The sequence below is a fragment of the Microcaecilia unicolor genome, chromosome 1 (assembly GCF_901765095.1).
Source record: "Microcaecilia unicolor chromosome 1, aMicUni1.1, whole genome shotgun sequence".
NCBI classification, from domain to species: domain Eukaryota; kingdom Metazoa; phylum Chordata; class Amphibia; order Gymnophiona; family Siphonopidae; genus Microcaecilia; species Microcaecilia unicolor.
In genome coordinates, this window is record NC_044031.1 from 149,598,791 (window position 1) to 149,618,328 (window position 19,538).

The 19,538-nt window shown below is 40.2% G+C and overlaps 1 protein-coding gene across 1 annotated transcript in view; it reads right to left on the reverse strand.

The window, feature by feature from the left end:
* Positions 1–3,450: 3,450 nt before the first annotated feature.
* Positions 3,451–19,538, reverse strand: part of DGKB (diacylglycerol kinase beta) — an 876,561-nt gene continuing 860,473 nt past the window's right edge. The window contains exon 24 of the mRNA XM_030201293.1: positions 3,451–3,639. Coding sequence (XP_030057153.1) covers positions 3,535–3,639 — 105 coding nt within the window. The 3' untranslated portion in view covers positions 3,451–3,534. The remainder of the gene's footprint in view (positions 3,640–19,538) is intronic.

The window sequence follows — 19,538 nt, forward strand, 5'->3', positions numbered from 1 at the left end:
ATATGTCTTAGTTCAGTTTTCAGTTCTCTATCTCCACCTGCTGGTTAACGGACACACCTATCCCCACATGTTCTTGAACAGTGGGAAGCTCCACAATGGAAACAGAAGAATGAGATCATAGCAAATTGACAGTATTCATGTGTTCAATGGTTCATTTGTTTTCAGAAGTCACTAACAAGCCACACTTGAGACATACTGCCTTCCTCTCCATACCCCTTTCATTATTTTTGAGCAGTCTCTGGGAATGTGCGAAAAACATTTTTGATGGTGTCAAATACTATTGATCAATTTGCAATGAGTATGTGATACCGTAGTGCAAATGGATGTTTTCTGAGCTGTTTGTGAGGAAAACAATTTTCAAAGTCATTTTGTTGCCTATGGAAATACGGTTTTTGAAAGCTGCCCACTTTTTATGTCAGTAAAAGTATGTGCCTTGTAATATAATGCAATAATATTTACCAACAGGGCCAGGGGGCTTGGAAAGGTGTGGGGAGGCAACAACACATGCTATTTTGGTCGGAAAAGGCAGTTGTTATTCTCTTGCTGGTACTTTCCCCATGGGTGTTGGTTAAAACAAATTTGCTTGTGTAGTATTGCTTTGATTACTGGTGCAAACCCCTATGGAGTATGCAACAGTGTGGGCATTTTATTACTACCTACAAGGGTAATTTATTATGTAATTTATCATTTACTATGTAATTCTATAAAAAAATAGATTAGGCTGTCAAGGCACATAAGTGCATGTGTTGCACCTACTTTTAATAGGTAATATATATGCCTATGTGCATTTATACAATAATTTATGAGAAAGCTCCTGGGGGCTGAAAATGGGCATGGAATGAAACTGTGGGGACTGGGGGCTGAAAAGGGGACATGGAGAAGTGGCTGGGGCTGAAGCTTGGGACTGGTGGAATAGCGGGGCTAGAACTAGGGACAGGTGGGATAATGGGGCTGGAACTGGGGACTGAAAAGAGGGGGCACAGAGAGAGAGAGAGAGAGAGAGAGAGAGAGAGAGAGAGAGGGGACAGATCCTGGATGGAAGAGAAAGAGAGAGGGAAGCCAGACCCTGGATGGATGGGAGAAGGAGGGCAAATGGTGGATTGAAGGGGCAGAGAGAAAGGGCCAACAGTGGTTGGAAGGGGCAGAGGGAGAGAGGGCAGATGGTAGATGGAGGGGACAGGAGAGAGAGGGCAGACAGTGGATGGCAGGGGCAGGGAGAGAGAGAAGGTAGACACTGGATGGTAGGGAGAGAGCAAAGACAGATACAGGATGGAAGGGAGACTGAAACGAAGATGAGGAAAGCAGAGACAACAAACTGTAAATAAAATATATATTTTTTATTTTTTGCTTTAGGATAAAGTAGTATTGTAGCTGTGTTAATAAATGTTTATAAATAGAATGTGGCAGTAAGGTAATCTTTTTATTGGACTAATTTTAATACATTTTGACTAACATTTGGAGAACAAAACCCCCTTCCTCAGGTCAGGATAGAATACTGTAACAGCAATATACTGTATTGACCTGAAGAAGGAGATTTTGGCCTCTGAAAGTTAAATGTATTAGTCCAATAAAATGGTATTATTTTATTTTCTATATTTGTTTTATTTCTATTTGTTAATTTGTAAAGTAGTGATTGGTATTTGTTAGTTTTTTCAAATTTACATTTGCTATCTTTATATTTTGCACAGTACTAGGGGACATTTTCGGTTTCTGTGGTGTTGCATTGTATGCAGAATCTGGCATCTTGGAGGTTCAGTTTAATTTTTGTTTAAATAGAAAGTTTACGATTACTTATTCTATAGTGGATTAAGGTGTCTGTGAAAAAGACAGGGCTTTAGTTGGCATTGATTGTGCAGGATTGACGATCTGTACTATTCTATCTGGTTTCATTTTACAATAGGTTAATTGATGTTCTAGTGCTCTCAGTTGTGTTTAAAGTGCTTTCCTTTTCCTTGTGTGATTCATAGAAATTACTGCTTATGGTATAGTAGAATTGCTCCATAGGTCCCGAGTGTTTTGTATTCTCAGTATGCCTAGTACAGGATTTTGGAGGGGGGTGTTAAAAAATGACCGGCCCCGGGTGTCAAATACCCTAGGTATGCCACTGAAACTATGCACAGGGATTTACACCAGTTTCATAAGTGTAAATGGATGCGCATAGGTTTCGTCACATGAATTACGCCTAAGAGTATTTTAAATATTAGGCGTAATTGCCTAACGAGTTAATTTTAGGTGACATATATAAGTGCATCTGTGCTAACTGCAAACAGTCGTAATGCGCGGTAAAGAATATTTTAATTCCGAATCTGCAGCTGATAAGACGGGTGCTCCCTAACATTTGATGCATGGCCTTTGCACTTATTATATGTTAATATTTGCCATTAAATCTGAATAACTGGGTTCCAAAAGAATTTTTTTAGTGGGGAGTGTAAACATGGTACTGGGAAAAAAAAATGCAACACTATTTAGAAACTCATAAACACAGCTATTAGGATATCTTGAGGAAAATGACCTCAGTGGGGACTCGTTTCACATGACCAACTCAGGGTAATGATTCGCCTACCTCCTCACTGGTCAGACCGCTACTCCTCACTCATTTTTATGCTTTTTATCACGTTCTTAAACATTTTGTTATTTAATATTCCAAACACAATAGTTCAAGGTAACTTATCTCAACGTGAAGGACTGGACACTGACTTGCACCATGTTTTGCTGATAGCTGCTTCAGGGAACAGTCCAGTCTGAGCTAAACAGTCATCATTTCTTCACATTCATTTCTCTTAAGATCAGGTTTCTAAATAGTGTTGGGCTGGTTTGTTTCTAGTACAATATTTGCCGTTAAAGCACAGTAAGTGCAAAAACTTACTGCACTTAGTAAATGGACCCCTTTGTGCTTAATTGAAATTAATGTGCACTAATATACTCTAATACGCATTAGTCAACAGAGCCCACAGTCCATTTATGAGCAGGTTTGATGTGGATGAGATTGATGCGTAAAGCTTTAACTTGATAGTTAATGCAATACTATTTTGTTAAACATACCCATGCTTAGGATTTTAAAAAAAGGTCAAAGAAGACAAGTTAATGGAACCTGTCACCTTCCAAGCCCCTGCAAATCGCAGGCCAAATCAATCAGAGCTGATCGTAATTCAGAAACAACTGCAGCATCCACTGATCATGATCATAGTGATTACAGACCAGAAATAAAACAGGAAGAAATAGCATACTCCTTTTCCCATGTTTGACAACAGGATGTACTCATACACTTACACATGAGCAGGTGAAAATACAATAGCGTGCATGCAGGAAAGGATGCAGTCATGTCCAAGAACACTGGCTTCTGTCATGCAGGATGCCTAGAAAACTGTTACAGTAAACATTCTAGCAGTACGATTTCATCTCCGACTTTAATCACAGAACTCCAATTCCATGATTGTTTAAGCACAGGACACTAAAACTCTTGTAATATTTTGAGCAGCATTAGTCCCAAGCCAACTGTGCCATGGCTTCTCCTCAGCACCGACATACTTGCATTCACTCTCTGCTATGGTGCGTTCTTTTGATGATCGAACACAACAAACTGCTTTTTGGAGGGGGTCCCATTAGCATTGGAGCTTGATTCTTGTGAGTAATTTTTATCTGAAAGAAACACAGTCGACATATATAGTTATCAATGAATTATATTGGTATGCTCAACTTTTAACTTTTCGAGATTAATTAAAAATAACATGCCATTTTAAATTCTTAAAAATTCCAAATGGGTATTTTAGTTGTCAATCAAATGCAGATCTGTTATCTTCTTGGACCCATGAATGCTGCTACTGTGACAACTGAGTGACTCCTTGCAAAGTACAAGTGTTTCAAAGAATGAGGGATGTGGTGGTGAGCAGTGTTTTAAGCAGCAAAAGAATTAAGGGGCTCTTTTACTAAATCAGGGTAAAATTTGTAGTTATTGCAGCTTAACACAGGAATATACCATAAGGTAGCTTCAAATTTTTAAGCAGCAACTAGTGGGGTTGGAAGCAGCATTTTCTATTGCTAGTCCTGCATTAATATGGCAATTAGAGTGCTGAACCTGACAATAGTTAATGAGGAAGCACTAACCACTTCCTATTTAGAAAGTGATAAATACTCCCAAGTTAATTGTGTGTTAGCCGGTTAGCACACGGTAAGTGTAATGCACTAGCTGGCTAATGCTTCCATGCCCCCCTGACAGAAAAATTCAATAACATTCAGTTCAACATGCAGAAACAAGCAAACTAAAGCAAAATCCCTTAGTGTGGTCACGTGGTATCCTGGTCCCTAGTGTTAACGGTGCATTAAGGCAGGGAAAGTCAAGAAAGAGTGCCTATGATCCATCAGGGATCGTAGAAGTTGTAACAGGTCCATTTTTTCCCTTCCCACACCTAAAGGAAAAAAAAAATCTCTATTATTATTTCGTACCTCTCTTGCCTATCAAGCTGTAAAAATCTGGAAGGAACTACCAAGGGACTTGCAACGTATCTCCAATTATTATACTTTTCAGAAATCTATGAAAACCTTTTATTTTGTAAGCTTATTTTATAGATATCACAACTAATCTTTTTTTTTGTAAAATTTGTAATTCCTAGAGGTTTTCTAATTATTGTAATGCGCTTAGAACTATATTGGTATTAGCGGAATATAAATTTTAATTTTATGTTATGTTTTGTTAAATAGGTGTCCTGATGTAACGCGAATAAGTGTCCATTTATATGCATAACTTTAGGTGCAAACATTTAGGCCAGCTCGATGACTAGTTAAAGTACATGCATCTAACTGATTTCAGTTATGCACATAGTGATAGTATTCTATAACCTGCTTATCTTAGGTATGCCCCTGACCCACCCATGCCTCTCCCTTGCCCAAACCCTCCTAAAAGTAGCAAATGATTGATTTTGCGTGCATAACGTCTAGAATATTGACTAAGGGCAGTTGAATTCATAACTGCTAACTGGTGCCAATTAGCACAAATTAAGGCCTATATTGCTCTTTTTAAAAAAAATTTATTTATAACCATTTAAATTTTTACAAGCGATAAAACAACTTGCCAGAAATACAGAGAAGGTAATATATAGGAATTATTTCAGTCAGGTAATTCTATTCTCTTCCTTAGACCACTAAATAGGGAAAATGAAACAAGACAAGGAGATCAATTAAACAGTAAACAGAAAAAAAACGTGGTATTAACCTGTTTATCCCCAGATATTACTCATCTAATTCATTATTCCACATTGATCATCTGGTTGGCTTCTTCAAGCCCAATACGGTGTATAGTCAATTCATTTAATTGAAAACATACTTATTATCCAATATTAGTTAGAAATAATACATCTGATTACATTCTTTCTCTTTTAAAACCCAGAAGTTATTTAACAATACATATACTTAAGTCTCTAACTCAGATCCCACTGATTAAAGTAATCCCAGTTTTCACAGGCTTCACTCCTTTTAAAGTAATAATTGAGGAAATATTTCTGAGGAAAACTTAGGAGTCATACCCGGAACTCTGGGAAAAACAATAATCTCGATATTAATCATCTATAATAATATTCATTTTATTATTCAAAGTTTCTGGCCTATTATCATTTTCAAGATCATAACCACTTCTTGCTTGTGTAGAACTTCATTTGTTATATCAATTTTTCACTCTCAAAGGGTTCAGTTAAATTGTCCATGTAACTCTTTAATAAGATTATATCTGAAACAAAATCATTTACTGCCACTGTTAGGTCCTGAAGCGCCTTCCAGATGATATTCAATGTAACCTCCACGGGAGCCAAAAACTCCACGCTGATTTCTCTTAGGTGTTTAGGAGTGGTTCCGCCGATTCGAGTTCTGCTGTAAACGTCCTCTGTTTCAGCATATGCCTCTAACTCAGTCCTCCACTCCTTTGGACATGGTGGTTGAATAATTCGGGAGTGATGGGAGTTGTTTTTTCCAGGTCCAAGAGCGTTGATGCTTCTTCACCAGCGCTAATCAAAGGACTCGCCAACCCTTTCATCTGTGGGCCTATATTGCTCTTTAACACCAAATACTTCTTCATTATTAAATTAATTTGTGTGTGCAACTGACCTTATCATCTAACTTGCACATCTAAATTTGCATGCTAACCTCAAAATTCTATAAATTGTATGCACAAATTTGGGCATGCACCCAATTTACAAACACAATTTAATTTCAAATTTGCAAGTTTATTTAAAATTTCCTATCCTGCCCTCTGGGAAACTATCAGTGTGGCTTACAATCTAACAATACGAAAGCTTAAAGAGAGGGGAAAAAAAGAAATGACGGACAGAAGAGCGAGAGGGAAAGGAGGGAGGAACTACAATGTTTGATAGAAAGGAGGTGGGATAAAACAAAGGAAAGGGGGGTGGGGGACAGAAGCTCTGCAGAAAATTGAACTCCTCAACTTCGGCTTTAATTATCATAGGCATCAGAAAAGAGGTATGTTTTAAGCTCAAGCTTGAAAGTGGTTGGAGAAGATTGGGAGCAGTAGATAAGTAGGGAGGGCATGACAGAGATAAGGACCTTGAACTGAAAAGATGGCGTGTTATGTGTATTTGTGGGTGATCAAACAGTAGAACGGAATAACCAGTAAATTTTGGGAGGAAGATCTAAGAGTACAAGCAGGACTATAAGGAGCTAGAAGACAAGAGAGATAAGGTGGTTCACCGGAGGTAAGTATCTTAAAAATGAGTAGCAAGAGTTATATGATGGGTTATTGGTAACCAGTGGGCTTCTTTTAAATGAGGAGTAATATGATCATATTTCCTGGCACTGCAGATTAAATAGATAGCAGCGTTTTGAGTAAGTTGTAAAAGTCAGAGATTCTTGACTATAAGATGCTGATATAGGGAATTGCAATAGTCTACCTATGAAATAATAAGAGAATGAACAAAAATATTTAGTGCAGAAAGAAAGATCAATGAGCGTAATGAACAGGCTAACTGACGTTTGAAAAAAAGAGCTACTACGCATCACCTAGAGATTTGTGGTCTGAATTAAAGATGAATCTAATAAAACTCCTAATATACGGACTGTATCTATTTGTGGCACTGGAAAATTTGCAAGAAGAAGTGGTGTTAGTAGTGATTTATCTGTTTTATCAGAAAAAGGATACATTTTGATTTATCGGGGTTTAATACTAGATAATGTTCACGTAACCAGGAAGTTATCTTTGAGAATTTGAGAGACAGTGAATTGGCTTGTTAACAAGCAATTATTAGCACTAATTAGAATTGATCAAATTCTAATTAGTGGAGGAGTGGCCTAGTGGTTAGGGTGGTGGACTTTGGTCCTGAGGAACTGAGTTCAATTCCCGGCACAGGCAGCTCCTTGTGACTCTGGGCAAGTCACTTAACCTTTCATTGCCCACCGCATTGAGCCTGCCATGAGTGGGAAAGCGTGGGGTACAAATGTAATTAAAAAAAAAATTTAAGTGCAGGATCCACACCTAAATTTTATAAGCAAGTTCAAAACGTGGGCGCAGATATGGAAGGGTAATGGGTTGAAACAGGGGTGTTCCTAAAAATTATGCACATAGTTTTAGATTAAGGGAGATACGTGCCTAATTTAGGAATGTATATTTGCACCACATTTCAGTTGGTGCAAATGGCCACACCTAAAGTTAGGCACAATTTCCAGGTGTAAGTGCTATTCTATATACTGCACCTAACTTTAAGCGTGGTTTATAGAATAGCACTTTTTTGGTGCTGATTTTTTTTGTGCCATATATAGAATTCACCCCTCAGCATAAATTTGGCGCATGACTTTATAGTCTTTGGGGGTAAGTGTTAAAAGGGCCCATAAAAGAATGAGATGGAGAACATCCTGCTCAGGGCCATGGTTCTTCTAGTGGACTGACAGAAGCATTATTTTATGAACATAAGCATTGCACATATTCTACTACACATTGGGGGCTCTTTTACTAAAGCTTAGCATGCATTAATGGAATTAGCGTGTCCTAAATGCTAAGAAGCACCCAGGTATAAAATGGGTTTCTTAGCATTTAGCACTTACACTAATTCCATTAGCACGTGCTAAGCTTTAGTAAAAGGGCTCCATTGTTTTTTTTAATGATGTTGCGCCTTGCCTAGAGGGTTTTTGGACAGGGGTCTCCAAAATATAAATAAATATCTGTGAAAATAAAATTAGAAGCAGAAAATAATCCTATGACTTGCTACCATGGTATTATTCACATTTTACAAAGGTGCTGTAGGGCTACCGCATGGGTAGCATGCGCCAAGTCATCCCTACTGCTGGGATAGTGCGGGGTAGTTTCAAAGTTGACGCGCGCAGTTTCCTGTGGTAGAAAATCATTTTCTATTTTCTACCGTGCAGGGTATTCTCGTCAGTAATTGGCAGCACAGCCATATTGCCATGTGCTACTCGATTACTGTGGGATTGAGTGAGCCCTTACCGTGTTCTAAATATGTGGTGGTCAGGGCTAATTTTAATATTAGTGCACGGCCATTTTATGCTCCATGTAGAAAAAGGCCTTTTTCCTGCCACGGTAAAACGTGTCCCAGCGTGTGGCAATTTTACGCGCCAAAACTAGCACAGGCCACGTTTTACCACGGCTTTGTAAAAGGAGCCCCTTAATGGAAAAATATGGGCGTCTTTTACTAAGGCACTCACATATTTAGCACACGCTAAAAGTGTGGGCTCGCTAAACGTTAGAGACGCCCATAAGAATGCATTGGTGCCTCTAATGTTTAGCGCACCCACAATTTTAGCGCACACCAAAAACGTGAGCATGCCTTAGTAAAAAAAACCCTCTATATCTGCTATATCACCAATACAGAATGACTATTTCTTCTTCCATAGGGTACCACAATACAGGCACACACAAGTACCACTACATTTTATACGATTAAAGATACATAACCCAAAGAAGTAAATTATGATTTTATGGAAATTCTACTGTATTTTAGGTTTGAGCACAGTAATTAAAATGTGAATTACTATACATTTCTTCACAGTATTGCTGTTTAGTCTGTTACTTTCTTTCATATGACATTCAGTGCTTTAATTTGATGATTAACAGTAAATGCAAAGGTTAATGCATAGGAAAGGCCAAAAATGATGAACTGGCATGCTGACTGTTAATGAACAGGCAGTGGAATCAAATATTGAAACACATATTTAACGCATTTTGAAAGAAACTTTTAAAATCACTCAGTTTGATTTCTCTGCCATGAAGTTACAATCCATCCTAAATGTACATCTGTAAAGAAGATTATGTCTGCAATTCTAACTAATTCAAATCTATATTAGAAGAGACATTATATGAATGCATGCTACTTCCAAAGCTAATTGAAAGCAATTATGAAAGTGGCATTTTGTCTGCAACTTTAAGATACATTGTGAGATAATAAATGATTCTCATTATGTAATAAAAAGGTCACAGCTTGCCTGTAGGCTAGTGATGTTAAGAGATATTTGAAAGTAGTCAGGGACATTTTCTTTAGCGTACGACAGCTATTACAAGATCCATCAATGATTAAATATCAGTTGTCACCTGCAAAGTACCCACATTGCAATGGAGTATTTATTCCAAAAAGAAACACCACCTCATTAAAAAAATGTATCTCTTTAGGCACATACCTGACATTTTCAAATTGAAATGAATATTTTGCACATGTAATTTATTAACAGCGATGAAACAAAAAATTGTATGTCATGTAGAAAACCATTCAAATACCAAGCTGCCCATTTTTATCCTTTCATCACTCAAAATTTATTTGCAAGCACAGAAACAGAGCTATTTAAAATAACTAAAAGGTAAAGGGCTCCTTTTACAAAGTGGCACTACCGATTAGCATGCGCTAAATGCAAAGAAACTCATGGGAGCTGAATGGGCTTCTACGAATTCAGTGTACGCTAATCGGTAGCGCCGCTTTGTAAAAGGTGCCCAGAGTTTTAAAAGACAAACTTATTGAAAACATTGACATTAGCTTACCTGTTTGTAGTGTCAATTTTATTATTATGTATGTTTTAATGGAATATTTGTGGGACATTTATGAAAGACTCCAGAGGAAATTGGAGAGTCATGGGATAGGAGGTAGTGTTCTACTGTGGATTAAAAACTGGTTAAAATATAGAAAACAGAGAGTAGGGTTAAATGGTCAGTATTCTCAATGGAGAAGGGTAGTTAGTGGGGTTCCCCAGGGGTCTGTGCTGGGACCGCTGCTTTTTAACACATTTATAAATGACCTAGAGATGGGAGTAACTAGTGAGGTAATTAAATTTGCTGATGACACAAAGTTATTCAAAGTCGTTAAATCGCGGGAGGATTGTGAAAAATTACAAGAGGACCTTACGAGACTGGGAGACTGGGCGTTTAGATGGTAGATGATGTTTAATGTGAGCAAGTGTAAAGTGATGCATGTGGGAACGAGGAACCCAAACTATAACTACGTCATGCAAGGTTCCGCGTTAGGAGTCAGGGACCGAGAAAGGGATCTAGGTGTCATCATTGATGATACATTGTAATATTCTGCTCAATGTGCTGCTGCGGCTAGGAAAGCAAATAGAATGTTATGTATTATTAGGAAACGGATGGAAAACAAAAATGAGGATATTATTATGCCATTGTATCGGTCCATGGTGCGACTGCACCTCGAATATTGTGTTCAATTCTGGTTTCCGCATCTGAAAAAAGATATAGTAGAATTAGAAAAGGTGCAGAGAAGGGCGACGAAAATGATAAAGGTGATGGGACGACTTCCCTATGAGGAAAGGCTAAAGCAGCTAGGGCTCTTCAGCTTGCAGAAAAGGCGGCTGAGGGGAGATATGATAGAGGTCTATAAAATAATGAGTGGAGTTGAATGGGTAGATGTGAAGCGTCTGTTCACGCTTTCCAAAAATACTAGGACTAGGGGGCATGCAATGAAGCTACAATGCAGTAAATTTAAAACAAATCGGAGAAACTTTTTCTTCACTCAACGTGTAATTAAACTCTGGAATTCGTTGCCAGAGAATGTGGTAAAGGTGGTTAGCTTAGCGGAGTTTAAAAAAGGTTTGGACAGCTTCCTAAAGGAAAAGTCCATAGACCGTTATTAAATGGACTTGGGGAAAATCCACTATTTCTGGGATAGGCAGTATAAAATGTTTTGTACATTTTTGGGATCTTGCCGGGTATTTGTGACCTGGATTTGCCACTGTTGGAAACAGGATGCTGGGCTCGATGGACCTTTGGTCTTTCTCAGTATGGCAATACTTATGTACTTATAATTTTAATTACATTCTTGTATTCTGTGCCACTATTCTGTATTTCTTTATGCAAGAGTGGTCTTGTATGTATGCTTGAAATTATTATAAATAAAAAGTAAAAAAAAATAAGTTCTGCAAAAAATTAGCAATAAAGCAAGTATGCTAAATCCATGTGAGCTCCACAGTACTGTTTTCAATGTATGCAGTAGTTTATAAGCTAGTGTAACCCTGGTGTCCTACCCTATCTGCTTTGCAGGTTTTTATGCCTTGCAGCAGGCAGCCCCAGTACACCTTCAGGTGTCTGGAGTCTGATTTCATACATTGTACACTTGACAATGGCCTCCAAGAATTTACCAGATAACAGTGTTTAATGATAAACAATTTAACTGACCTATACTTATTAATTGTACATACAAAGGTATTTATAAAAAAAAGAAACAATCAGGTTGATAATTAAGCAGACATTTAACATACTGCATTCCAATTACATGTAGTTCTAAACACTAATATGAGACAGCAATGCTGTCCTACGCCAAATTTCCCAGAGCAGGCAGCCCAAAGGGACTGAAAAAAAAGAAAAAAGAAAAAACAGGTAAGATACTCTACAGAGGCTGCACAGTCCAGCTGGTGGCCACAGTGAAATTTTGAGAAAGTTCAGCTCTCTTATGCAGTTGAGTGCTTTCATAATATTTATTTATTTAGATTTTGCTCACACCTTTTTCAGTAGTAGCTCAAGGTGAGTTACATTCAGGTACTCTAGATATTTCTCTGTCCCAGGAGGGCTCACAATCTAAGTTTGTACCTGAGGCAATGGAGAGTTAAGTGACTTGCCCAAGATCACAAGGAGCAGAAGTGGGATTTGAACCAGCCACCTCTGGATTGCAAGACCAGTGCTCTAACCACTAGGCCACTCTGATAAAACTCAAACATGGCAAGCTGCATGTGGCACCTTCTTTGACCCTTCCAGTACATCAGCATCAAATAGCAATACTCGACATGAAATTAATAGAGTGGATTTTATTTGGCCGCAGCATAGTACTTTTAACAAATGTACAACTGGAACTGACTTACAATGCATATTCCCTACAAATTATCTTCACGGTATCGTCTACTTAAACATTTGGGTATATAGTCTTTAGAGTCACACAGCTCCAACACTCTCCAAAGCAATCAATGGTCTAATCACAATTTTGTCCTGGTTATGCATGGACCGTCGAAGTCCTCTGCGTGGACATTACCTCTCTTTTCAAGGGTTGCTGTAAAAGCAACAATTCTGCACCATCCATTTATCACACATCTGTTTGGTTACTATATGCCTCCACTCTGTCAAAGTCTGGGGCTAAGCACCACTGGCCAGGGCCGCCGAGAGGGGGAACAGAGGGGACAAAATTCCCGGGGCCCGGGCCTCCAAGGGGGCCTGGCGCCGCAGTCCCACCCACCACAGGGTCACTTCCACCCGAACCCCCGCCAGCAGAAGTGCTGTCTTCTGTTCTGACTCCGATGTGCCCGGCCCACACAGACGTGCTTCTCTCAGCTGATCTTCGCTGTAGTCTGCAGGGCTTCTTTGCGTCTGTGTGTCTGACGTGCAGGACGTCAGACGCCCAGAAGCCCTGCAGAGTACAGCGAAGATCAGCTGAGAGTAGGGCGTCTGTGTGGGCCGCACACGCTGGAGTCAGAAGACAGCACTTCTGATGGCGGGGGTTTGGGTGGAAGGGGCCCGGCCCGGTGGCGGAGGCGGGTGGGACTGTGGCGCCAGGCCCCCCTCAGAGGGGGGCGACGACAACAACCTGGGGGGGGGGGGGGGGCAGTGGGGGCAGGGCCCTGGGGGCGGCCTTGTCCCGGGCCTGGCCCAGTCTCTCGGCGGCCCTGCCACTGGCATTCTGTTTCTCTGGCACTGGCCCTCCCCTATAGAAGAGAGACTGCGCACAAATTCTTAACATCTACAATTTCACTGTTATTACATGACAAACTACTTTTCCCTTGACTACTGTTAATACTTTCTTGTATATAACATACTGCTGTGTGTTCTATTTGGCTAGACCCCTATGCCATGGACTGCGGCAGTGACACCTTGCTTGTCGCTGTCTGACACCCATTTTCCTTAACTCTTAGCTGTGGCCATCAGAAAAATCCACATTTGAACTATGTATTGTAGTGAGCAAATGCATATATCTAGGACAATGCCCAACATATGGATGTAATGTGGGCAATATAAGCCCAGCCCCAAATCTGGGGGGCCATTTACCATGCATTTCTTTGATTTTCAATATCAACGAAAGAATTGTTTCCACCATCGACACCTGCCTCTGGGGCTAAACTAGATTTTGACAACCTTAGGGGTCCTTTTACTAAGGTACACTGAAAAATGGGCTGTGCTAGTGTAGGTGAGTGCAGATCCATTTTTTCAGTGCGCCTGTAAAAAAAGCCTTTTTAAAATTTTTGCCGAAAATGGACATGCAGCAAAATAAAAACTGGCATGTGTCCATTTTGGGTCTGAAACCTTACCGCCAGCCATTGACTTAGCGATAAGGTCTCATGCGTTAACTGTGTGGTAATTGTCTACACGCGTAGAATGATGATTACTACCTGTTTTATGCCGCGCGCCAGAAAATAAAAATTATTTTACGGTCTGCGTAGCAGACGCACATTAAATGAAATTACTGCAAGGGCCACATGGTAGCCGGGAGGTAACTCCAAATTGACAAGCGTTGGGCATGCGTAGGTGCCTACACAGCTTAGTAAAAGGGCCCCTTGTAGCTATAACACTAAGTAGATCCTTAGAGGGAATGACCAACCATATATGCAGTACATAACCTAACATCTACTTACCATCTATTACTTCAATTTCCAGTGGCGATGACAGGATTGGTCCAGACATCCATACTGCTGTCCATACTTGCCTCAGAATGATACCAGATTAAACCGATGATGATACCAAACAGATGCCATAAAAAGGCTAAACCAGATTCTGATTACACCTTTTTGCCTTGAAGCCATAACACTAAGTAGGAAGGTGCAATCTAGCTGTCATGTCACCTTAATCTGTCTTGCAGCAGTACTTAGACCTTTCGGAGGTCCAGTCACTGATTGACAATCCGATCCCAGAAGAGACCTATGACTAAGCAACAATAGCCATGCTAATTGACAAAAGGCTCCCATATGTCAAACATGTATACACAGGTATGTAATATATAGTTATAGATAAATATGCATATATATATATATATATATATATATATATATATATATATATATATATATATATATACACCTACTAACACCTCTTATGGACCTGGGGTATGAAAGAGTACTTCAGACAGAACAGTGCACACCTCTTTGACATTCCATCTCTCTTGAGGCAAAGTTTTGACTTGTCAAAGATGAGTCCCTAGTTAGCAGCTCTAGTACTTGGATTCAGAGGACTCTCACAAGTTGGACAGTACAGGATGGTAGTGTTCAGAATAGAAAGAGTGAGGGAAGTGGGGAGAGGGTTCGTTAGACTGTCCCCGATGTACCACAAGGCTAACTGAATGAAAATGGAATCTGTCAGCTTATCTGTGCAAAAACATATGGTGACTAGCCCCTAAAGTGTGAGTATTTAGGTGTTTTGAGTTTTGAAAGATAGGGAGGCCCCAACTTCCCACAACTTTTAAAAAACTGCTGATATTCAGCTGGTTTTACATCACCTAAACAATTTTTGACCTTCTTTTTACATTCATATGACAATACCATCCTGAACTACAATGGAATCCAAGATCAGATCTGATTCTCTCTGAATTATAGAATTTAATAAGCTCGAATGAAGAAGGGCAGATCCGTCTGATGGTGACAGATCATGGAAAGACCCTGGGACCAATAAGGTATATAGGAATAAAAGCATCAGCATTATAATTATGCTTCCCTGAACAAGGAAAATATGGTATGCTATATTGAGTTAACTAAGTTGCCAACAACCCAATAATCTAAAAATTGCATATTTGTTCGCTAATTGATGGCTCACATATGCCAGGCTGTTAGGCTGGGAACAGTTCTGGAATCAAAATATAATGGGTAGTCTACACCAGGTGCCAGGTAGAGGGGCCAATGCTCAGAGCGCCATGGAGAAAGTTCCATTTCCTTGTCACCCTGCCCAGTACCAAGCCTAACAATACTAAGAAACTACCCCAGAATCCCAGTAACTCTGGAGCAATGGTGTTTTGTCCTGATTCCTGAAGTAGCTAAGGCCCTACTCCTGGAACCTCTGCACCCATTAGGAATTATTCCAAAAGCAAAACCAGCAATACATCCCAAGTTAATGGTATAAAAATTGACATACTATACACAGTCAACCAACTGTATGTGCTTCCTGCCCACTTTCTATTACAAGGTGATGGTCAAAAACAGTTAATGACACCCTGACAGCTGACCACACGCTCAACCACTCCATGTCAGCACATGATGAACTGCCAAATACTTGTGCCACCCAGGGATGTACCTAGCCTAGAAACCTGAAGGCAGCCTGGCAACTTCATTGCTAGCCCCTAAATATGCAGGACCACAATGCTGACATAACAACTGGAAGGCACAGTCAATTTGAGGAGGATGTATGTGTCATGCCCATGTGCTGACTCTAGAAGAGCAGCTATTATGAAACTAGAAAATGTTGAGGTTGGAGAGCTTATGGGTGTTGGAGTAATCTATTTCAAGAGCCCCAGCGGGGCCCTATCATATTTGCTATGTAACTCCTCTGGAATTGTGGTGCTAGCGTAAGAACCAAAAGTGCCAGTCAGGTTTCTTCCCACTTTTAAGTTGCTGACTAAAGCCACAACTATCTGGGGATTTTACGAGTTCCATGATGGGCAAATGCATCCTCCAGAAGCCCCTGCAGATATTTCAGAAGAACATTTTTGCACTTGTATTTTTGTTGTTTTATACTGCCGTAAAGATGTGAAGGTTGAATAAAGCTGTTAGTGGGATCTGTTTGGGATATTCATCTTCAGGCACTACCAGACCCCCCACCCCCTTCCACTTCCTATAGTATTATGAGGAGCTTTTCTATAAGGAGAGTTTCAGAGTTAGGGTATCCTCTCAGCAATACATTCCTGTCACTGTGACTTATTTTCTGCCTACCCTCTGAATTTATACCTAGAACAATAGATCAAATAGCCTGTTCAATATCACCAAGGAGCCACAATGGGAATCCTGCTACTATTTGGGATTCTGCCAGGTATTTTTGACCTGAATTGGACCACTGTTAGAAGCAGGACAGTGCTAGATGGACCAGTATGGCTATTATTATGTTCTTAATGGGTTCCGTGATTCTTAGCTCATCTCTTGAAACATCAGGTGTGTAAGTAGCGTCAAAGTCACAAGGCTATTACAGTTTCAGCTAACTGTAAGCAGCCTACATTTAGGCTATAGAGCCCAAGTCCCCCAAGACTGTACCAGAGTGTATCTGTATTTGTAACACTTGATCTCAAGAAGTCATTACTAAGAGACTCTTCAGGATTAAAATTGATGATATAGGTTGCTATGTTCGAATTAGTGCAAACTGGCTGAGGGTTTCAAACAGAAGGAAAGCCCCAAGACAGAACTGGGGCTGTGTAATATATTCACAATTTGGGTGGCTGGATGTGTCGCCCCACTGGTTGAACAGGCATGCCAAAACTCAAATGGATTCCACGTACACAACTGTTTTCCACCCTGCCACTGCCCCTTTTATGCAATGTCATGTGTCCACTATTTTGGAATCTATCCAGGCCAAATGGTCTATGGACAGACATCTTCTCAAACCAAACATCAACCATCCTGTGTTTCCAAGTAATTGAGGGATCCTCCATCATTCCCTTTATGAATTTAATATCATAACTGAGCTAAGTCCCAACCTCTAAAATGCTTATGTGCTCTGTTTATGGTAACAAAATATCTAATTAGATAAACACTAATTCCGGGTTCTTTCTCAACATCCACACTCATAAAGATGCGAAACACTGATACCTAGTTAACTCCTTATTAGTATCACTGTAACATTTCGCTTTACATTCATTGTCACAACCTTCCTGACCCTTGACTGATAGTGAGAAAATATCAATGAATTCATTTTTTATATTTTCTCTTTAAGGTTAGCTGACATCCCATTGGAGAGTGATGTAAACCCACAACAGAATGCGAGGCAGATTCTCAAATTGACAATAGAGAAGAGGTCACGTTAGAACCTGATGGACCACTATACACAACCTCAAACTTCTTTTAAAGAGTTCTTTTTAGTTGCCTTTTTTTAAAGGGAAGTTTTTTTTTAATGCATACTGAATAACATTAGCAAGCACAAGTTTCTCATCACTGTCATTTGGGTTGACCTCCTCAGATGAAACAACAGTGCATGGCCTCTGCTGTGGTGCAGGAGTGACTTATCCATGCGAAATGTGGAGGGTATTTTTGTATTTGCCATTGACTGTGGGAGTGGCACAGGATTGCCTTCTGCATCTCACTCCACTGCACTAGGACAACTGCTTTCTTGCAGACACTGTCGACCCGAAGCCATGCCGTGCTGCCCCACCTGATGCTACAGATTCTTGAACAGCTCCTCTATCTCTCTGTAGGGGTAAGAGCCCAACTCATTGCTCCATCAGTGAAGTGCCTCCATTGTAATGCGTATGCTGACATGCTGGAGGTGCCAATACATTGCCTGTGGCTTTTCTCTTTGGCACCACTTTTTGACTGGTAGATTTCTTGATTTAAGCTGGAGGCATGATCTACAATAAATGCTTATAAAGTAATAATAATTATGAGAATGTCAGTGTCATGATCCAAAGAAAATGTATATTCCATGTTGACATGTAAGAACCTGCTTAAGACTATCCCTAATTTCATAGCCCCTTAATTAATCTATCTATCTATCTAGATAGTGTGTGTGTATATATATGTGTGTGTGTGTGTGTGTATACACACACTATATAAACTCACTGCATTTGCAGATCTGCATGCCCAAAAGAGACCCTTTAGCATGCCAACATGAAAAACCGCTATAAATATATCCTATTCTCTGTGAATCTGCTATGAAGTGAATAAATCTGGAAATCAAACATATACAGAGCATAAACAGCCCCTTTTTTCAAACATGCATAACCAAATATCAATATGTAGAGATAACAGTAGCAATGCCTACCAACCAGACATTGATATTACCCTGTTTTGTCACAAAGGACACCCTTTTTGCCAGCCCCAATATGGCTGCCACAACTTGGATGTTTTCAAATGGTTGCCTCTTTTATGCCCCATTCTGACATGGCTGCCTGCAATAATCTGAAGTGGCTAACTCTTTTCTGCCCACGTCTAAGATGGCTGCCAGAACCCATGTGAGAGCACCTCAACATGGCTGACTCTTATTTGCCCATTTCTAATATGACTTCTGTGATGCTCCCCAAATGACCACCTCCACTGTGCCCACACTTAAGATGGCTGCCAAACCCATATGACTGTAGGGGTGGAGTCTCAGGAGCACAGGGGAAAAGCTCTACTCTGTAGAGTCAGAAAAACAAAGAAACAAAACAAAATTTAAGTTGTACAATGTTAAAGGCACAGAAAAACAAAACACTGCTGCTGGCAGGTGCAGGAACAAGCATTCTCCTGCACTAAATTTGACACCTGGCTCCAGAACAAAAAGGGAGTAGGGAGGGAAGCAGATGAAAACAAAAACCTCACCTGAGAACAGCACCAGCCAGAATCCAACAATACCTTTCCCTCTGTGGATCCACTCAGGGAACCTTAGTTGCCCCAGTTATCTCCCTGCAACTGCATTCTTCACTCTAGAGCCTGATACCTTACTGCCCATTCTATTTCTACTCTCTCTCTCTGCATCCTGGAATCACTAGCTGGGTGGCAGTGCTACACTGAGAGACCTGGACAAGCACTGCAGGATAAATGTAAGTAGAGCTCCTCTTTTGCTAACACAAGCCCATCTCTGTTCAGAATGGCCAGAACAGTAAGCGCAAAATGGTGAGGCACATGTGTATCAACTCTTAATTCAAGCTCCAAATTTCCACCCAATATCACCTCAAGCCCTCATTTGCCCTACCTGCGTCTACCTACTCCTTCACTCCTTTCCCACCCCAACGCTAACTCCTACCTCTTAGCTGTTTCTTCAGCCCCTTATTCTCCTAACCAGTCTTTGGTGCCAGCTGCTACATGTTTGTGACTGTCTACTCTATGCAGTTGTGGTCAGCACCTTTTCTTGGCATGAGAAAACATAGCTATGGGATCTTATGTATGCTGTGCTGGAAACAATCTTTTTAGAACTCTGCAGAGACCGTCCCAACTGAAAGGTC